Source organism: Rhinoderma darwinii, chromosome 8 (assembly GCF_050947455.1).
Source record: "Rhinoderma darwinii isolate aRhiDar2 chromosome 8, aRhiDar2.hap1, whole genome shotgun sequence".
NCBI classification, from domain to species: Eukaryota; Metazoa; Chordata; class Amphibia; order Anura; family Rhinodermatidae; genus Rhinoderma; species Rhinoderma darwinii.
In genome coordinates this window covers 3,774,344-3,795,665 of record NC_134694.1, presented here as the reverse complement: position 1 = coordinate 3,795,665, position 21,322 = coordinate 3,774,344, and the positions used below count along the sequence as shown (strand labels likewise).

The following is a 21,322-nucleotide window of genomic DNA, read 5'->3' as shown; positions in this document are numbered from 1 at the left end:
GCTTTCTCTGCAGATGATAAATAGTGGGATCGGACGATTAGGCCCACGCTGCTGCGGTTTGTTGGTTGGCGTCGTATGACTGGCAGATAGGGAGCGAGCACCTGTCAGTCTACGGGCAATGGTGGATCTATGCCGCATGTTGATATAGTCAGGAATGCTTACTGGTTTGGAGCGCCAAATGGGAAACCTGAAAAAAAACAAAAACAAAACACGGGTTACCATGAGCTCGTGATGACCGGTACAGACAGAAGATTTGTGTGATGGATGATTTACCTCCGCCGCTTCCAGATGCCGCTCCGCTGCTGCCAGAGCCAAACGCAAAGCCAGTATTCTGCCCGCCAAAGCCACTGGTTTGCTGAGACAAGACACCAAAGGCTGGGGTATTCTGGTTGGCTAGACTGCCAAATGTGGTGCCGCCACCACCGCCGCCAACACCACCGCCGCCGCTTCCAAACCTGTGAATAAGAGGAGAATAACTGGTAATCTTTATTACAGCTGCCGGCAGCCACGTCAGCATAGTTTGGCGCCAGCGCGTCCACGTCACAGGCAGGGGAAGTTCTATATGGAGATAAGCCGGCCCGTTCTAGATTTATAGTTGGACGCAATAAAGACAATTTAATTCATTGAAACGATCGCTAGTCTGGAAGTATTTATAACACAGACTAATGTCCCAGATCGTGTCTGCAAGAGGTAGCGGAGGTAAAGTTTGCAACTTGGTGAGATCACTGTGTTATCTGTGGTGTTACCTGCAGTCCTATGTAACATCTACTACATTATCTGTACTCCGAGAGTTATCACTGTGTTATCTGTGGTGTTACATAGGACTGCAGGTAACATCTACTACATTATCTATACTCAGGGTTATCACTGTGTTATCTGCGGTGTTACATAGGACTGCAGGTAACATCTACTACATTATCTGTAATCAGAGTTATCACTGTGTTATCTGTGGTGTTACATGGGACTGCAGGTAACACTACTATATTATCTGTACTCAGAGAGTTATCACTGTGTTATCTGTGGTGTTACATAGGACTGCAGGTAACATCTACTACATTATCTGTACTCAGAGAGTTATCACTGTGTTATCTGTGGTGTTACATAGGACTGCAGGTAACATCTACTACATTATCTGTAAATCAGAGAGTTATCACTGTGTTATTACATAGGACTGCAGGTAATATTGGCACTATACTAGAACAACCCACAATGTGATTAGAACCCCACATGGTGCCCCATTTCTTTGGGCCTCAGCGTTACATTGTTTTCCGCTGCACGCTCTGTCCGGCCTCAGTATAAATCAATCACATGGATCTACAGTTTTATTAAAGGTGAAGCAGTAGAAATCTGTTCTTACCCAAATCCTCCAGTGTTAGCGGCCGCTGTACCTTCCCCGAACACTTTGCCACTAGTCGAGCCCAGAGGGCTAGAAAAGCCTGGGGCTGTGCCGAATGTTGGCGCCCCTCCAAAACCAGGGGATCCCCCAAAGGTTGGAGGGCTGCCGAACACCGGAGCAGCGCCGAACCCACCTGAGCAAAACAGGGGCAAGAAAAAAAATAAATAAAGCAGAAGGGAGAGACAAGAATATACATCACATGCGAGGTAGTGACAAAACATCAGCAGTGCAACATCACAGGCAAGACACGGGCGCCGCACAGAATATAAACCCCCAATATACACCCGGGAACATGACAGGCAAGACACGGGCACCGCACAGAATATAAACCCCTAATATACACCCGGGAACATCACAGGGAAGACACGGGCACCGCACAGAATATAAACCCCCAATATACACCCGGGAACATGACAGGGAAGACACGGGCACCGCACAGAATATACACCCGGGAACATGACAGGCAAGACACGGGCACCGCACAGAATATACACCCCTAATATACACCCGGGAACATGACAGGCAAGACACGGGCACCGCACAGAATATAAACCCCTAATATACACCCGGGAACATCACAGGGAAGACACGGGCACCGCACAGAATATAAACCCCCAATATACACCCGGGAACATGACAGGGAAGACACGGGCACCGCACAGAATATACACCCGGGAACATGACAGGCAAGACACGGGCACCGCACAGAATATACACCCCTAATATACACCCGGGAACATGACAGGGAAGACACGGGAACCGCACAGAATATACACCCGGGAACATGACAGGCAAGACACGGGCACCGCACAGAATATAAACCCCTAATATACACCCGGGAACATCACAGGGAAGACACGGGCACCGCACAGAATATAAACCCCTAATATACACCCGGGAACATCACAGGCAAGACACGGGCACCGCACAGAATATAAACCCCCAATATACACCCGGGAACATCACAGGGAAGACACGGGCACCGCACAGAATATAAACCCCCAATATACACCCGGGAACATCACAGGGAGGACACGGGCGCCGCACAGAATATACACCCCTAATATACACCCGGGAACATGACAGGCAAGACACGGGCACCGCACAGAATATACACCCGGGAACATGACAGGCAAGACACGGGCACCGCACAGAATATAAACCCCTAATATACACCCGGGAACATCACAGGGAAGACACGGGCACCGCACAGAATATACACCCCTAATATACACCCGGGAACATCACAGGCAAGACACGGGCACCGCACAGAATATAAACCCCTAATATACACCCGGGAACATGACAGGCAAGACACGGGCACCGCACAGAATATACACCCCTAATATACACCCGGGAACATCACAGGGAAGACACGAGCACCGCACAGAATATAAACCCCCAATATACACCCGGGAACATGACAGGCAAGACACGGGCACCGCACAGAATATACACCCCAAATATACACCCGGGAACATCACAGGGAAGACACGGGCACCGCACAGAATATAAACCCCCAATATACACCCGGGAACATGACAGGCAAGACACGGGCACCGCACAGAATATACACCCCAAATATACACCCGGGAACATCACAGGGAAGACACGGGCACCGCACAGAATATAAACCCCTAATATACACCCGGGAACATCACAGGCAAGACACGGGCACCGCACAGAATATAAACCCCTAATATACACCCGGGAACATCACAGGGAAGACACGGGCACCGCACAGAATATAAACCCCTAATATACACCCGGGAACATCACAGGCAAGACACGGGCACCGCACAGAATATAAACCCCTAATATACACCCGGGAACATCACAGGGAAGACACGGGCACCGCACAGAATATAAACCCCTAATATACACCCGGGAACATCACAGGCAAGACACGGGCACCGCACAGAATATACACCTGGGAACATCACAGGCAAGACACGGGCACCGCACAGAATATACACCCCTAATATACACCCGGGAACATCACAGGCAAGACACGGGCACCGCACAGAATATAAACCCCTAATATACACCCGGGAACATCACAGGCAAGACACGGGCACCGCACAGAATATAAACCCCTAATATACACCCGGGAACATCACAGGCAAGACACGGGCACCGCACAGAATATAAACCCCTAATATACACCCGGGAACATCACAGGCAAGACACGGGCACCGCACAGAATATACACCTGGGAACATCACAGGCAAGACACGGGCACCGCACAGAATATACACCCCTAATATACACCCGGGAACATCACAGGCAAGACACGGGCGCCGCACAGAATATAAACCCCTAATATACACCCGGGAACATCACAGGCAAGACACGGGCACCGCACAGAATATAAACCCCTAATATACACCCGGGAACATCACAGGGAAGACACGGGCACCGCACAGAATATAAACCCCTAATATACACCCGGGAACATCACAGGCAAGACACGGGCACCGCACAGAATATAAACCCCCAATATACACCCGGGAACATCACAGGGAAGACACGGGCACCGCACAGAATATAAACCCCCAATATACACCCGGGAACATCACAGGGAGGACACGGGCGCCGCACAGAATATACACCCCTAATATACACCCGGGAACATGACAGGCAAGACACGGGCACCGCACAGAATATACACCCGGGAACATGACAGGCAAGACACGGGCACCGCACAGAATATAAACCCCTAATATACACCCGGGAACATCACAGGCAAGACACGGGCACCGCACAGAATATACACCCCTAATATACACCCGGGAACATCACAGGCAAGACACGGGCACCGCACAGAATATAAACCCCTAATATACACCCGGGAACATGACAGGCAAGACACGGGCACCGCACAGAATATAAACCCCTAATATACACCCGGGAACATCACAGGGAAGACACGAGCACCGCACAGAATATAAACCCCCAATATACACCCGGGAACATGACAGGCAAGACACGGGCACCGCACAGAATATACACCCCAAATATACACCCGGGAACATCACAGGGAAGACACGGGCACCGCACAGAATATAAACCCCCAATATACACCCGGAAACATGACAGGCAAGACACGGGCACCGCACAGAATATACACCCCAAATATACACCCGGGAACATCACAGGGAAGACACGGGCACCGCACAGAATATAAACCCCTAATATACACCCGGGAACATCACAGGCAAGACACGGGCACCGCACAGAATATAAACCCCTAATATACACCCGGGAACATCACAGGGAAGACACGGGCACCGCACAGAATATAAACCCCTAATATACACCCGGGAACATCACAGGCAAGACACGGGCACCGCACAGAATATAAACCCCCAATATACACCCGGGAACATCACAGGGAAGACACGGGCACCGCACAGAATATACACCCCTAATATACACCCGGGAACATCACAGGCAAGACACGGGCACCGCACAGAATATACACCCCTAATATACACCCGGGAACATCACAGGCAAGACACTGGCACCGCACAGAATATACACCCCTAATATACACCCGGGAACATCACAGGCAAGACACGGGCACCGCACAGAATATAAACCCCTAATATACACCCGGGAACATCACAGGCAAGACACGGGCACCGCACAGAATATAAACCCCTAATATACACCCGGGAACATCACAGGCAAGACACGGGCACCGCACAGAATATAAACCCCTAATATACACCCGGGAACATCACAGGCAAGACACGGGCACCGCACAGAATATACACCTGGGAACATCACAGGCAAGACACGGGCACCGCACAGAATATACACCCCTAATATACACCCGGGAACATCACAGGCAAGACACGGGCGCCGCACAGAATATAAACCCCTAATATACACCCGGGAACATCACAGGCAAGACACGGGCACCGCACAGAATATAAACCTCTAATATACACCCGGGAACATCACAGGCAAGACACGGGCACCGCACAGAATATAAACCCCTAATATACACCCGGGAACATCACAGGGAAGACACGGGCACCGCACAGAATATACACCCCTAATATACACCCGGGAACATGACAGGCAAGACACGGGCACCGCACAGAATATAAACCCCTAATATACACCCGGGAACATCACAGGCAAGACACGGGCACCGCACAGAATATAAACCCCTAATATACACCCGGGAACATCACAGGCAAGACACGGGCACCGCACAGAATATAAACCCCTAATATACACCCGGGAACATCACAGGGAAGACACGGGCACCGCACAGAATATAAACCCCTAATATACACCCGGGAACATCACAGGCAAGACACGGGCACCGCACAGAATATACACCCCTAATATACACCCGGGAACATCACAGGGAAGACACGGGCACCGCACAGAATATACACCCCTAATATACACCCGGGAACATCACAGGCAAGACACGGGCACCGCACAGAATATAAACCCCTAATATACACCCGGGAACATCACAGGCAAGACACGGGCACCGCACAGAATATAAACCCCTAATATACACCCGGGAACATCACAGGGAAGACACGGGCACCGCACAGAATATACACCCCTAATATACACCCGGGAACATCACAGGCAAGACACAGGCACCGCACAGAATATACACCCGGGAACATCACAGGGAAGACACGGGCACCGCACAGAATATAAACCCCTAATATACACCCGGGAACATCACAGGCAAGACACGGGCACCGCACAGAATATAAACCCCTAATATACACCCGGGAACATCACAGGCAAGACACGGGCACCGCACAAAATATAAACCCCTAATATACACCCGGGAACATCACAGGCAAGACACGGGCACCGCACAGAATATAAACCCCTAATATACACCCGGGAACATCACAGGCAAGACACGGGCACCGTACAGAATATAAACCCCTAATATACACCCGGGAACATCACAGGGAAGACACGGGCACCGCACAGAATATAAACCCCTAATATACACCCGGGAACATCACAGGCAAGACACTGGCACCGCACAGAATATAAACCCCTAATATACACCCGGGAACATCACAGGCAAGACACGGGCACCGCACAGAATATACACCCCTAATATACACCCGGGAACATCACAGGCAAGACACGGGCACCGCACAGAATATACACCCCTAATATACACCCGGGAACATCACAGGCAAGACACTGGCACCGCACAGAATATAAACCCCTAATATACACCCGGGAACATCACAGGGAAGACACGGGCACCGCACAGAATATAAACCCCTAATATACACCCGGGAACATCACAGGCAAGACACGGGCACCGCACAGAATATAAACCCCTAATATACACCCGGGAACATCACAGGCAAGACACGGGCACCGCACAGAATATAAACCCCTAATATACACCCGGGAACATCACAGGGAAGACACGGGCACCGCACAGAATATAAACCCCTAATATACACCCGGGAACATCACAGGGAAGACACGGGCACCGCACAGAATATAAACCCCTAATATACACCCGGGAACATCACAGGGAAGACACGGGCACCGCACAGAATATACACCCCCAATATACACCCGGGAACATCACAGGGAAGACACGGGCACCGCACAGAATATAAACCCCTAATATACACCCGGGAACATCACAGGCAAGACACGGGCACCGCACAGAATATAAACCCCTAATATACACCCGGGAACATCACAGGGAAGACACGGGCACCGCACAGAATATACACCCCTAATATACACCCGGGAACATCACAGGCAAGACACGGGCACCGCACAGAATATACACCCGGGAACATGACAGGCAAGACACGGGCACCGCACAGAATATAAACCCCTAATATACACCCGGGAACATCACAGACAAGACACGGGCACCGCACAGAATATAAACCCCTAATATACACCCGGGAACATCACAGGGAAGACACGGGCACCGCACAGAATATACACCCCCAATATACACCCGGGAACATCACAGGGAAGACACGGGCACCGCACAGAATATAAACCCCTAATATACACCCGGGAACATCACAGGCAAGACACGGGCACCGCACAGAATATAAACCCCTAATATACACCCGGGAACATCACAGGGAAGACACGGGCACCGCACAGAATATACACCCCTAATATACACCCGGGAACATCACAGGCAAGACACGGGCACCGCACAGAATATACACCCGGGAACATCACAGGGAAGACACGAGCACCGCACAGAATATACACCCCAAATATACACCCGGGAACATCACAGGCAAGACACGGGCACCGCACAGAATATACACCCCTAATATACACCCGGGAACATCACAGGCAAGACACGGGCACCGCACAGAATATACACCCCTAATATACACCCGGGAACATCACAGGCAAGACACGGGCACCGCACAGAATATACACCCCTAATATACACCCGGGAACATCACAGGCAAGACACGGGCACCGCACAGAATATACACCCCTAATATACACCCGGGAACATCACAGGCAAGACACGGGCACCGCACAGAATATAAACCCCTAATATACACCCGGGAACATCACAGGGAAGACACGGGCACCGCACAGAATATACACCCCAAATATACACCCGGGAACATCACAGGGAAGACACGGGCACCGCACAGAATATACACCCCTAATATACACCCGGGAACATCACAGGCAAGACACGGGCACCGCACAGAATATAAACCCCTAATATACACCCGGGAACATCACAGGCAAGACACGGGCACCGCACAGAATATACACCCGGGAACATCACAGGCAAGACACGGGCACCGCACAGAATATAAACCCCTAATATACACCCGGGAACATCACAGGCAAGACACGGGCACCGCACAGAATATAAACCCCTAATATACACCCGGGAACATCACAGGCAAGACACGGGCACCGCACAGAATATACACCCCTAATATACACCCGGGAACATCACAGGCAAGACACAGGCACCGCACAGAATATACACCCCTAATATACACCCGGGAACATCACAGGCAAGACACGGGCACCGCACAGAATATACACCCCTAATATACACCCGGGAACATCACAGGCAAGACACGGGCACCGCACAGAATATACACCCCTAATATACACCCGGGAACATCACAGGCAAGACACGGGCACCGCACAGAATATACACCCCTAATATACACCCGGGAACATCACAGGGAAGACACGGGCACCGCACAGAATATACACCCCTAATATACACCCGGGAACATCACAGGCAAGACACGGGCACCGCACAGAATATACACCCGGGAACATCACAGGCAAGACACGGGCACCGCACAGAATATACACCCCTAATATACACCCGGGAACATCACAGGCAAGACACGGGCACCGCACAGAATATACACCCGGGAACATCACAGGCAAGACACGGGCACCGCACAGAATATACACCCCTAATATACACCCTGGAACATCACAGGCAAGACACGGGCACCGCACAGAATATAAACCCCTAATATACACCCGGGAACATCACAGGGAAGACACGGGCACCGCACAGAATATACACCCCAAATATACACCCGGGAACATGACAGGGAAGACACGGGCACCGCACAGAATATAAACCCCTAATATACACCCGGGAACATCACAGGCAAGACACGGGCACCGCACAGAATATAAACCCCTAATATACACCCGGGAACATCACAGGCAAGACACGGGCACCGCACAGAATATAAACCTCTAATATACACCCGGGAACATCACAGGCAAGACACGGGCACCGCACAGAATATAAACCCCTAATATACACCCGGGAACATCACAGGGAAGACACGGGCACCGCACAGAATATACACCCCTAATATACACCCGGGAACATGACAGGCAAGACACGGGCACCGCACAGAATATAAACCCCTAATATACACCCCGGGAACATCACAGGGAAGACACGGGCACCGCACAGAATATAAACCCCTAATATACACCCGGGAACATCACAGGGAAGACACGGGCACCGCACAGAATATAAACCCCTAATATACACCCGGTAACATCACAGGGAAGACACGGGCACCGCACAGAATATAAACCCCCAATATACACCCGGGAACATCACAGGGAAGACACGAGCACCGCACAGAATATAAACCCCTAATATACACCCGGGAACATCACAGGCAAGACACGGGCACCGCACAGAATATACACCCCTAATATACACCCGGGAACATCACAGGCAAGACACGGGCACCGCACAGAATATAAACCCCTAATATACACCCGGGAACATCACAGGCAAGACACGGGCACCGCACAGAATATACACCCCTAATATACACCCGGGAACATCACAGGCAAGACACGGGCACCGCACAGAATATACACCCCTAATATACACCCGGGAACATCACAGGCAAGACACGGGCACCGCACAGAATATAAACCCCTAATATACACCCGGGAACATCACAGGGAAGACACGGGCACCGCACAGAATATAAACCCCCAATATACACCCGGGAACATCACAGGGAGGACACGGGCACCGCACAGAATATAAACCCCTAATATACACCCGGGAACATCACAGGCAAGACACGGGCACCGCACAGAATATAAACCCCTAATATACACCCGGGAACATCACAGGCAAGACACGGGCACCGCACAGAATATAAACCCCTAATATACACCCGGGAACATCACAGGCAAGACACGGGCACCGCACAGAATATAAACCCCTAATATACACCCGGGAACATCACAGGCAAGACACGGGCACCGCACAGAATATAAACCCCCAATATACACCCGGGAACATCACAGGCAAGACACGGGCACCGCACAGAATATACACCCGGGAACATCACAGGCAAGACACGGGCACCGCACAGAATATACACCCGGGAACATCACAGGGAAGACACGGGCACCGCACAGAATATACACCCGGGAACATCACAGGCAAGACACGGGCACCGCACAGAATATAAACCCCTAATATACACCCGGGAACATCACAGGGAAGACACGGGCACCGCACAGAATATAAACCCCTAATATACACCCGGGAACATCACAGGCAAGACACGGGCACCGCACAGAATATAAACCCCCAATATACACCCGGGAACATCACAGGGAAGACACGGGCACCGCACAGAATATACACCCCTAATATACACCCGGGAACATCACAGGGAAGACACGGGCACCGCACAGAATATACACCCCTAATATACACCCGGGAACATCACAGGCAAGACACGGGCACCGCACAGAATATACACCCGGGAACATGACAGGCAAGACACGGGCACCGCACAGAATATAAACCCCTAATATACACCCGGGAACATCACAGACAAGACACGGGCACCGCACAGAATATACACCCCTAATATACACCCGGGAACATCACAGGCAAGACACGGGCACCGCACAGAATATACACCCGGGAACATCACAGGGAAGACACGAGCACCGCACAGAATATACACCCCAAATATACACCCGGGAACATCACAGGGAAGACACGGGCACCGCACAGAATATAAACCCCTAATATACACCCGGGAACATCACAGGCAAGACACGGGCACCGCACAGAATATACACCCCTAATATACACCCGGGAACATCACAGGCAAGACACGGGCACCGCACAGAATATACACCCCTAATATACACCCGGGAACATCACAGGCAAGACACGGGCACCGCACAGAATATACACCCCTAATATACACCCGGGAACATCACAGGGAAGACACGGGCACCGCACAGAATATACACCCCTAATATACACCCGGGAACATCACAGGGAAGACACGGGCACCGCACAGAATATACACCCCAAATATACACCCGGGAACATCACAGGGAAGACACGGGCACCGCACAGAATATACACCCCTAATATACACCCGGGAACATCACAGGCAAGACACGGGCACCGCACAGAATATACACCCCTAATATACACCCGGGAACATCACAGGCAAGACACGGGCACCGCACAGAATATACACCCCTAATATACACCCGGGAACATCACAGGCAAGACACGGGCACCGCACAGAATATACACCCGGGAACATCACAGGCAAGACACGGGCACCGCACAGAATATAAACCCCTAATATACACCCGGGAACATCACAGGCAAGACACGGGCACCGCACAGAATATAAACCCCTAATATACACCCGGGAACATCACAGGCAAGACACGGGCACCGCACAGAATATACACCCCTAATATACACCCGGGAACATCACAGGCAAGACACGGGCACCGCACAGAATATAAACCCCTAATATACACCCGGGAACATCACAGGCAAGACACGGGCACCGCACAGAATATACACCCCTAATATACACCCGGGAACATCACAGGCAAGACACGGGCACCGCACAGAATATACACCCCTAATATACACCCGGGAACATCACAGGCAAGACACGGGCACCGCACAGAATATAAACCCCTAATATACACCCGGTAACATCACAGGCAAGACACGGGCACCGCACAGAATATAAACCCCTAATATACACCCGGGAACATCACAGGCAAGACACGGGCACCGCACAGAATATAAACCCCTAATATACACCCGGGAACATCACAGGCAAGACACGGGCACCGCACAGAATATAAACCCCTAATATACACCCGGGAACATCACAGGGAAGACACGGGCACCGCACAGAATATACACCCGGGAACATCACAGGCAAGACACGGGCACCGCACAGAATATAAACCCCTAATATACACCCGGGAACATCACAGGCAAGACACGGGCACCGCACAGAATATAAACCCCTAATATACACCCGGGAACATCACAGGGAAGACACGGGCACCGCACAGAATATACACCCGGGAACATCACAGGGAAGACACGGGCACCGCACAGAATATAAACCCCTAATATACACCCGGTAACATCACAGGCAAGACACGGGCACCGCACAGAATATACACCCCTAATATACACCCGGGAACATCACAGGCAAGACACGGGCACCGCACAGAATATACACCCCTAATATACAGTAACATCACAGGGAAGACACGGGCACCGCACAGAATATACACCCCTAATATACACCCGGGAACATCACAGGCAAGACACGGGCACCGCACAGAATATACACCCGGGAACATGACAGGCAAGACACGGGCACCGCACAGAATATAAACCCCTAATATACAGTAACATCACAGGCAAGACACGGGCACCGCACAGAATATACACCCCTAATATACACCCGGGAACATCACAGGCAAGACACGGGCACCGCACAGAATATACACCCGGGAACATCACAGGGAAGACACGGGCACCGCACAGAATATAAACCCCTAATATACACCCGGGAACATCACAGGCAAGACACGGGCACCGCACAGAATATAAACCCCTAATATACACCCGGGAACTTCACAGGCAAGACACGGGCACCGCACAGAATATACACCCGGGAACATGACAGGCAAGACACGGGCACCGCACAGAATATAAACCCCTAATATACACCCGGGAACATCACAGGCAAGACACGGGCACCGCACAGAATATAAACCCCTAATATACACCCGGTAACATCACAGGCAAGACACGGGCACCGCACAGAATATAAACCCCTAATATACACCCGGGAACATCACAGGCAAGACACGGGCACCGCACAGAATATACACCCCTAATATACACCCGGGAACATCACAGGCAAGACACGGGCACCGCACAGAATATACACCCCTAATATACACCCGGGAACATCACAGGCAAGACACGGGCACCGCACAGAATATAAACCCCTAATATACACCCGGGAACATCACAGGCAAGACACGGGCACCGCACAGAATATAAACCCCTAATATACACCCGGGAACATCACAGGGAAGACACGGGCACCGCACAGAATATACACCCCTAATATACACCCGGGAACATCACAGGCAAGACACGGGCACCGCACAGAATATACACCCCTAATATACACCCGGGAACATCACAGGCAAGACACGGGCACCGCACAGAATATACACCCGGGAACATCACAGGCAAGACACGGGCACCGCACAGAATATAAACCCCTAATATACACCCGGGAACATCACAGGCAAGACACGGGCACCGCACAGAATATACACCCCTAATATACACCCGGGAACATCACAGGGAAGACACGGGCACCGCACAGAATATAAACCCCTAATATACACCCGGGAACATCACAGGGAAGACACGGGCACCACACAGAATATACACCCCTAATATACACCCGGGAACATCACAGGCAAGACACGGGCACCGCACAGAATATACACCCCTAATATACACCCGGGAACATCACAGGCAAGACACGGGCACCGCACAGAATATACACCCCTAATATACACCCGGGAACATCACAGGCAAGACACGGGCACCGCACAGAATATACACCCCTAATATACACCCGGGAACATCACAGGCAAGACACGGGCACCGCACAGAATATACACCCCTAATATACACCCGGGAACATCACAGGCAAGACACGGGCACCGCACAGAATATACACCCCTAATATACACCCGGGAACATCACAGGGAAGACACGGGCACCGCACAGAATATACACCCCTAATATACACCCGGGAACATCACAGGGAAGACACGGGCACCGCACAGAATATACACCCCAAATATACACCCGGGAACATCACAGGGAAGACACGGGCACCGCACAGAATATACACCCCTAATATACACCCGGGAACATCACAGGCAAGACACGGGCACCGCACAGAATATACACCCCTAATATACACCCGGGAACATCACAGGCAAGACACGGGCACCGCACAGAATATACACCCCTAATATACACCCGGGAACATCACAGGCAAGACACGGGCACCGCACAGAATATACACCCGGGAACATCACAGGCAAGACACGGGCACCGCACAGAATATAAACCCCTAATATACACCCGGGAACATCACAGGCAAGACACGGGCACCGCACAGAATATAAACCCCTAATATACACCCGGGAACATCACAGGCAAGACACGGGCACCGCACAGAATATACACCCCTAATATACACCCGGGAACATCACAGGCAAGACACGGGCACCGCACAGAATATAAACCCCTAATATACACCCGGGAACATCACAGGCAAGACACGGGCACCGCACAGAATATACACCCCTAATATACACCCGGGAACATCACAGGCAAGACACGGGCACCGCACAGAATATACACCCCTAATATACACCCGGGAACATCACAGGCAAGACACGGGCACCGCACAGAATATAAACCCCTAATATACACCCGGGAACATCACAGGCAAGACACGGGCACCGCACAGAATATAAACCCCTAATATACACCCGGGAACATCACAGGCAAGACACGGGCACCGCACAGAATATAAACCCCTAATATACACCCGGGAACATCACAGGCAAGACACGGGCACCGCACAGAATATAAACCCCTAATATACACCCGGGAACATCACAGGGAAGACACGGGCACCGCACAGAATATACACCCGGGAACATCACAGGCAAGACACGGGCACCGCACAGAATATAAACCCCTAATATACACCCGGGAACATCACAGGCAAGACACGGGCACCGCACAGAATATAAACCCCTAATATACACCCGGGAACATCACAGGGAAGACACGGGCACCGCACAGAATATACACCCGGGAACATCACAGGGAAGACACGGGCACCGCACAGAATATAAACCCCTAATATACACCCGGTAACATCACAGGCAAGACACGGGCACCGCACAGAATATAAACCCCTAATATACACCCGGGAACATCACAGGCAAGACACGGGCACCGCACAGAATATACACCCCTAATATACAGTAACATCACAGGGAAGACACGGGCACCGCACAGAATATACACCCCTAATATACACCCGGGAACATCACAGGCAAGACACGGGCACCGCACAGAATATACACCCGGGAACATCACAGGGAAGACACGGGCACCGCACAGAATATAAACCCCTAATATACACCCGGGAACATGACAGGCAAGACACGGGCACCGCACAGAATATAAACCCCTAATATACAGTAACATCACAGGGAAGACACGGGCACCGCACAGAATATACACCCCTAATATACACCCGGGAACATCACAGGCAAGACACGGGCACCGCACAGAATATAAACCCCTAATATACACCCGGGAACATCACAGGCAAGACACGGGCACCGCACAGAATATAAACCCCTAATATACACCCGGGAACATCACAGGGAAGACACGGGCACCGCACAGAATATAAACCCCTAATATACACCCGGGAACATGACAGGCAAGACACGGGCACCGCACAGAATATAAACCCCTAATATACACCCGGGAACATCACAGGCAAGACACGGGCACCGCACAGAATATACACCCCTAATATACACCCGGGAACATCACAGGCAAGACACGGGCACCGCACAGAATATACACCCGGGAACATCACAGGCAAGACACGGGCACCGCACAGAATATAAACCCCTAATATACACCCGGGAACATCACAGGCAAGACACGGGCACCGCACAGAATATAAACCCCTAATATACACCCGGGAACATCACAGGCAAGACACGGGCACCGCACAGAATATACACCCCTAATATACACCCGGGAACATCACAGGCAAGACACGGGCACCGCACAGAATATACACCCCTAATATACACCCGGGAACATCACAGGCAAGACACGGGCACCGCACAGAATATACACCCGGGAACATCACAGGCAAGACACGGGCACCGCACAGAATATAAACCCCTAATATACACCCGGGAACATCACAGGCAAGACACGGGCACCGCACAGAATATAAACCCCTAATATACACCCGGGAACATCACAGGGAAGACACGGGCACCGCACAGAATATACACCCCTAATATACACCCGGGAACATCACAGGGAAGACACGGGCACCGCACAGAATATAAACCCCTAATATACACCCGGGAACATCACAGGGAGGACACGGGCACCGCACAGAATATAAACCCCTAATATACACCCGGGAACATCACAGGGAAGACACGGGCACCGCACAGAATATAAACCCCCAATATACACCCGGGAACATCACAGGGAGGACACGGGCACCGCACAGAATATAAACCCCTAATATACACCCGGGAACATCACAGGCAAGACACGGGCACCGCACAGAATATAAACCCCTAATATACACCCGGGAACATCACAGGCAAGACACGGGCACCGCACAGAATATACACCCCTAATATACACCCGGGAACATCACAGGCAAGACACGGGCACCGCACAGAATATAAACCCCTAATATACACCCGGGAACATCACAGGGAAGACACGGGCACCGCACAGAATATACACCCCTAATATACACCCGGGAACATCACAGGCAAGACACGGGCACCGCACAGAATATAAACCCCTAATATACACCCGGGAACATCACAGGCAAGACACGGGCACCGCACAGAATATAAACCCCCAATATACACCCGGGAACATCACAGGGAAGACACGGGCACCGCACAGAATATACACCCCTAATATACACCCGGGAACATCACAGGCAAGACACGGGCACCGCACAGAATATAAACCCCTAATATACACCCGGGAACATCACAGGGAAGACACGGGCACCGCACAGAATATAAACCCCTAATATACACCCGGGAACATCACAGGGAAGACACGGGCACCGCACAGAATATACACCCCTAATATACACCCGGGAACATCACAGGGAAGACACGGGCACCGCACAGAATATAAACCCCTAATATACACCCGGGAACATCACAGGCAAGACACGGGCACCGCACAGAATATACACCCGGGAACATCACAGGCAAGACACGGGCACCGCACAGAATATACACCCCTAATATACACCCGGGAACATCACAGGGAAGGGCCATGTACGGGGTGATGGATATAATCATGGCTGCTCCTATGTGAAAGGGACAGATGGCGGCTTCAGCTATCTTATATGGAGGGGGGGGGGTCAATCCAAGAGAATTTGTGGGGGTCCGGATATGCTAAATCTCGCCAGTTTTGACCACCCCGGGTTTACAACATTCATCAACTCTCATATGAAGCGTAATAAAAAACCTCTAACTTTCTAATGTACTGTGCGATTCCATTTTTTCAACTTTTTAAGATCTCTGCTTGCTGTCAGTGAGTGGGATTATTGTTCATTTTCAGGTCAGAATGTGTTTTGCACCTCTGGACATTCCGACAGTTGACATTTGTTACAATTGTATCAATTTTAGACAATCCCCTATGAGGTAAACAGCCTGGAATCCAGGCTGATACATTGTAACAAACTATCATTAAAAGAGAGAGATTTGTGCTGCAAATGTTCACAAAAGATGGTCTAGTCCCGATATAATTGTAACAAACCCTCAGATGTGAGAAGTATTAGGTCCGTACAGATTTTCAGCTTCTGGATGTGAACACTAAGGGATCAATTCACTGACAGCTATAAGACATCTTGAAAATGGTAAGGAAATTCACCTGAACGTTCACACAATGCAGTTTAGTTGGCAGAATGTACCCAGGCAATTTCTGAAAAAACACTTCTCCAATAGAAAGAGACTGTAAAATACAGCCCTGATCTGGTCTAACCATAGATTCAGGCTGTTGCTCTGTCCCTCATACTTTACACTACAGCTGATTTTTTTCAGACTGGTGGCTGTCTGCAAGCTCAGCAAGAAGTCAGTAAACGGATGACCAATTTCTATTACAGCAAGAACAGAAACATTATAAAGTACAAGTATCTAACCCACTGTATGAGATCGGGGGTGGGGTGACGGAACAACAAAAGACTCCCTTGATTATGGATACCACAGTACGGGCAATGTGGAGGTACAATACGGTCCGTCTCCTGACTGCCCAGCAGAACCTCACCATGGAAATTTAACGCAACGTCCATGATCTGTGGCACCGGCCAATTTCACGGTTGCTCCTCAGCGACTGTCACGAGGTCTTAGATCGTAACACAAAGAAATCCAAGGCATCGACACTCGCTACGGAGCATCTGCACAAATTCTTAAGAATCCTTAAGAATATCCGCAGAAGTGGAACCATCATAAAGGAGTGAAATACTGACCTACGACTGGCGTGATCCGCATGGGGAAGGTTTAGGGTATGTTCACACGCACTAATTACGGACGTAATTCAGGCGTTTTTTCCCCCGAATTACGTCCGAAAATAGCGCCTCGATAGCGTTGACAAACATCTGCATATTGAAAGCAATGCGCAGACGTTCGTCTGTTCACACGAGGCGTATATTTACGCACCGCTGTCAAATGACGGCGCGTAAATAGACGCCCGCGCCAAAGAAGTGACCAGTCACTTCTTTGGGCGTAATTGGAGCCGTTATTCATTGACTCCAATGAATAGCAGCGCCAATTACGTCCGTAATGGACGCGGCGTCCAAGCGCCTGCACATGCCGGTACGGCTGAAATTACGGGGATGTTTTCAGGCTGAAACATCCCCGTAATTTCAGCCGTTACGGACGCCCTCGTGTGAACATACCCTCAAAGTGTACCTTCCTCACCTCCCAGCAGCCTGCAAAATCTGTGGAAGTATTCAGAAACTACCTCAGGTCAACAAAAAAATCTTCCTAGATAGAAACCGTATATACTTGACAGGGAGGAAGGGGGATGCAGCTGTAGCATCTCTCCCTCAGTGTGTGTAACACAGCATGCTGCGAGAGGGGAGGGGGAGCAGCATAGGTCTTACAGCACTGACATCACACCAGATGCCGGCCCACTCAGCAAGCAGGAAGAGAGGACAGTGCATTTACAGAAGGAAAAGGACCCAAAATGCCAATATTTGCCAAGCTGGGGTGTATATGGGGGCAGTTCTGATATTGCAGTTTTAGGATCTCATCTGGGTGCAGCTATTTGTTCCCATGAGCCGGTGTGAGAGCCACATGTGTAATGTTACTGCAGGACAGGACGCTCCTTTCACACCGGTACATTACCTGATTTGCCGGGACTGGGAAACCCGAATCCTTGGGAGGCCACGCTTGTCCCAGCGCTGAACGTTCCTGAAGACTTCTGGTCTCCGAATGTCGCGTTATTGCCAAAGCTGAACGACTTGGCCCCGCTTTCACCAAATAGGCCGTTGGGGTCTGAGATGGAGAAAACAGGTCGGAACAGTGACGTCATGAAGAGTATAGCGGGTGGTCAACACGAACAACATAATTAACGGTATTACACTAGCGACCTGCGATTGGCTGCTGCGGTCACATGCCAACGGCTGCAGGTTATGAACATAAATTCCAGAACAGGACGGGCACTCACTGGTGGAATTGACGGCGCCAAATGCTGCTCCAGATGAACTGAAGGGATTCTTGTTAGCGGCTTCTTGGCTGGGTTTGCCTCCGAGACCGCTGAAGAAGCCTCCACTGCCCGCAGCATTGCTGCTTGCGCCAAACAGGCCCCCAGCGGAGGACGAGGACTGCTGCACAACAGAAACAGAAGACGCTTGTTAATGATGGAACTGGTCACTTACATACGTGGAGCCGGCGGATCCAGAGACCACACATGGGAATTAACCTCTGCTCTCCCCTCAGAACAGACCCCTAAAGGAATGCAAAGACCGCTTTGGCTTAAGCCCATGCCACGTATATGTACACGGTACATGTTAAGGGGGGGGAGAGTATGGAGCCGGCTGAGCAGGTGCCGGCTGTGTAATAGCGACATCTTACTGCAACGGGCGGAATCAAAAGTCACTTTGACTCCGCTCGTTTAACCCCTTAGATGCCTAATAAAGGCCCTCAGGTCAGTCATCTTCGTACTCCTTTTAAGCCCTGCTAGAAGCCGGTCAAAATCGCTATATACTGCAATACATTAGTATTGCAGTATATAGTGTATAATCCAATGATCGCTGGTTTAAGTCCCCTGGGAGGACTTCTAAAAAAAAATGTAAAAAAAAAAAAAATAGTTTTTTTAATGTGCACATAAAAAAAAAATTTAAAAAAAAAAACTAACAAAAAAAGTTAATCTAACTGGTATCGCCGCATCCGCAGACGTACGAACTACTCAAATCTAAAGTTACTAAACCCGCTCAGTGAATGCCGTAAAAACAAGACATTTTTTTAAAAAAAATCACAGCTCCCCAAAAAAATAAAAAAAGTCAAAAAGTCCCCAAATTGGTACCAATAAAATCTAGAGCTCGCCCCGCAAAAAACAAGCCCTCACACCACTCGACTGAAAAAATATATTTGTAACGGCTTTTGGAAGGCGGGAAAGAAAAAAGCGATAATGAAAAAACAAAAATTGGCCGGGTCATTAAAGGGTTAAACATTGCTACGGGGAGGAGGGCGACTGGGAAGACTTCAATATCGAGCGGAGTCCAACCGGTACCGCATTCTCTATAAGAAATGAATCCAACCCCTGTCCACATACCCTATTGGGGGGCATATAGACGTCATAGAGGGGAGCCCCTGCTTGGAACCCCACTCTTTTAGCCTGGAGCTTCTGCCAGTCCATATGTGACATGGACGGTTGTTCATTTGAATGGTCGCCATGTAATACATCAGAGGCCGGTGCGGGGGATACGTATGGCCACCCGAGAGAACGGCCGATCGCTGGGGGTTTACGATTTGCCGGTAAAACATAGACCTGTATGGGCTGCACTAGACCGTGAACAGTCTGAGGTAATAAGGAAAATTGGTAAATCTGTACCTGTCCGAAGACACTTGAGCCGGTGTCCTGCGATTGGCCAAATGCGGGACCGGAAGAACTCGTCTGAAATCCTGGAATGTAAAAAATAAATAAAAAATAAATGAGTGTACCCC

General features: G+C 50.6%; 1 protein-coding gene across 4 annotated transcripts in view; it reads right to left on the bottom strand.

Annotated features, from left to right (window-relative positions):
* NUP214 (nucleoporin 214) overlaps positions 1–21,322 on the bottom strand; it is a 45,094-nt gene that overhangs the window by 881 nt on the left and 22,891 nt on the right. For 3 of the 4 annotated variants that reach the window (XM_075834667.1, XM_075834668.1, XM_075834669.1), the window contains 6 exons: positions 21,210–21,280; positions 19,824–19,983; positions 19,502–19,651; positions 1,358–1,529; positions 274–455; positions 163–187 (listed from right to left, as the gene is read on the bottom strand). In XM_075834667.1, coding sequence (XP_075690782.1) covers positions 163–187; positions 274–455; positions 1,358–1,529; positions 19,502–19,651; positions 19,824–19,983; positions 21,210–21,280 — 760 coding nt within the window. Of the gene's footprint in view, positions 1–101; positions 188–273; positions 456–1,357; positions 1,530–19,501; positions 19,652–19,823; positions 19,984–21,209; positions 21,281–21,322 lie in introns of all 4 variants that reach the window. The other variant, XR_012850252.1, reaches the window with a different exon arrangement.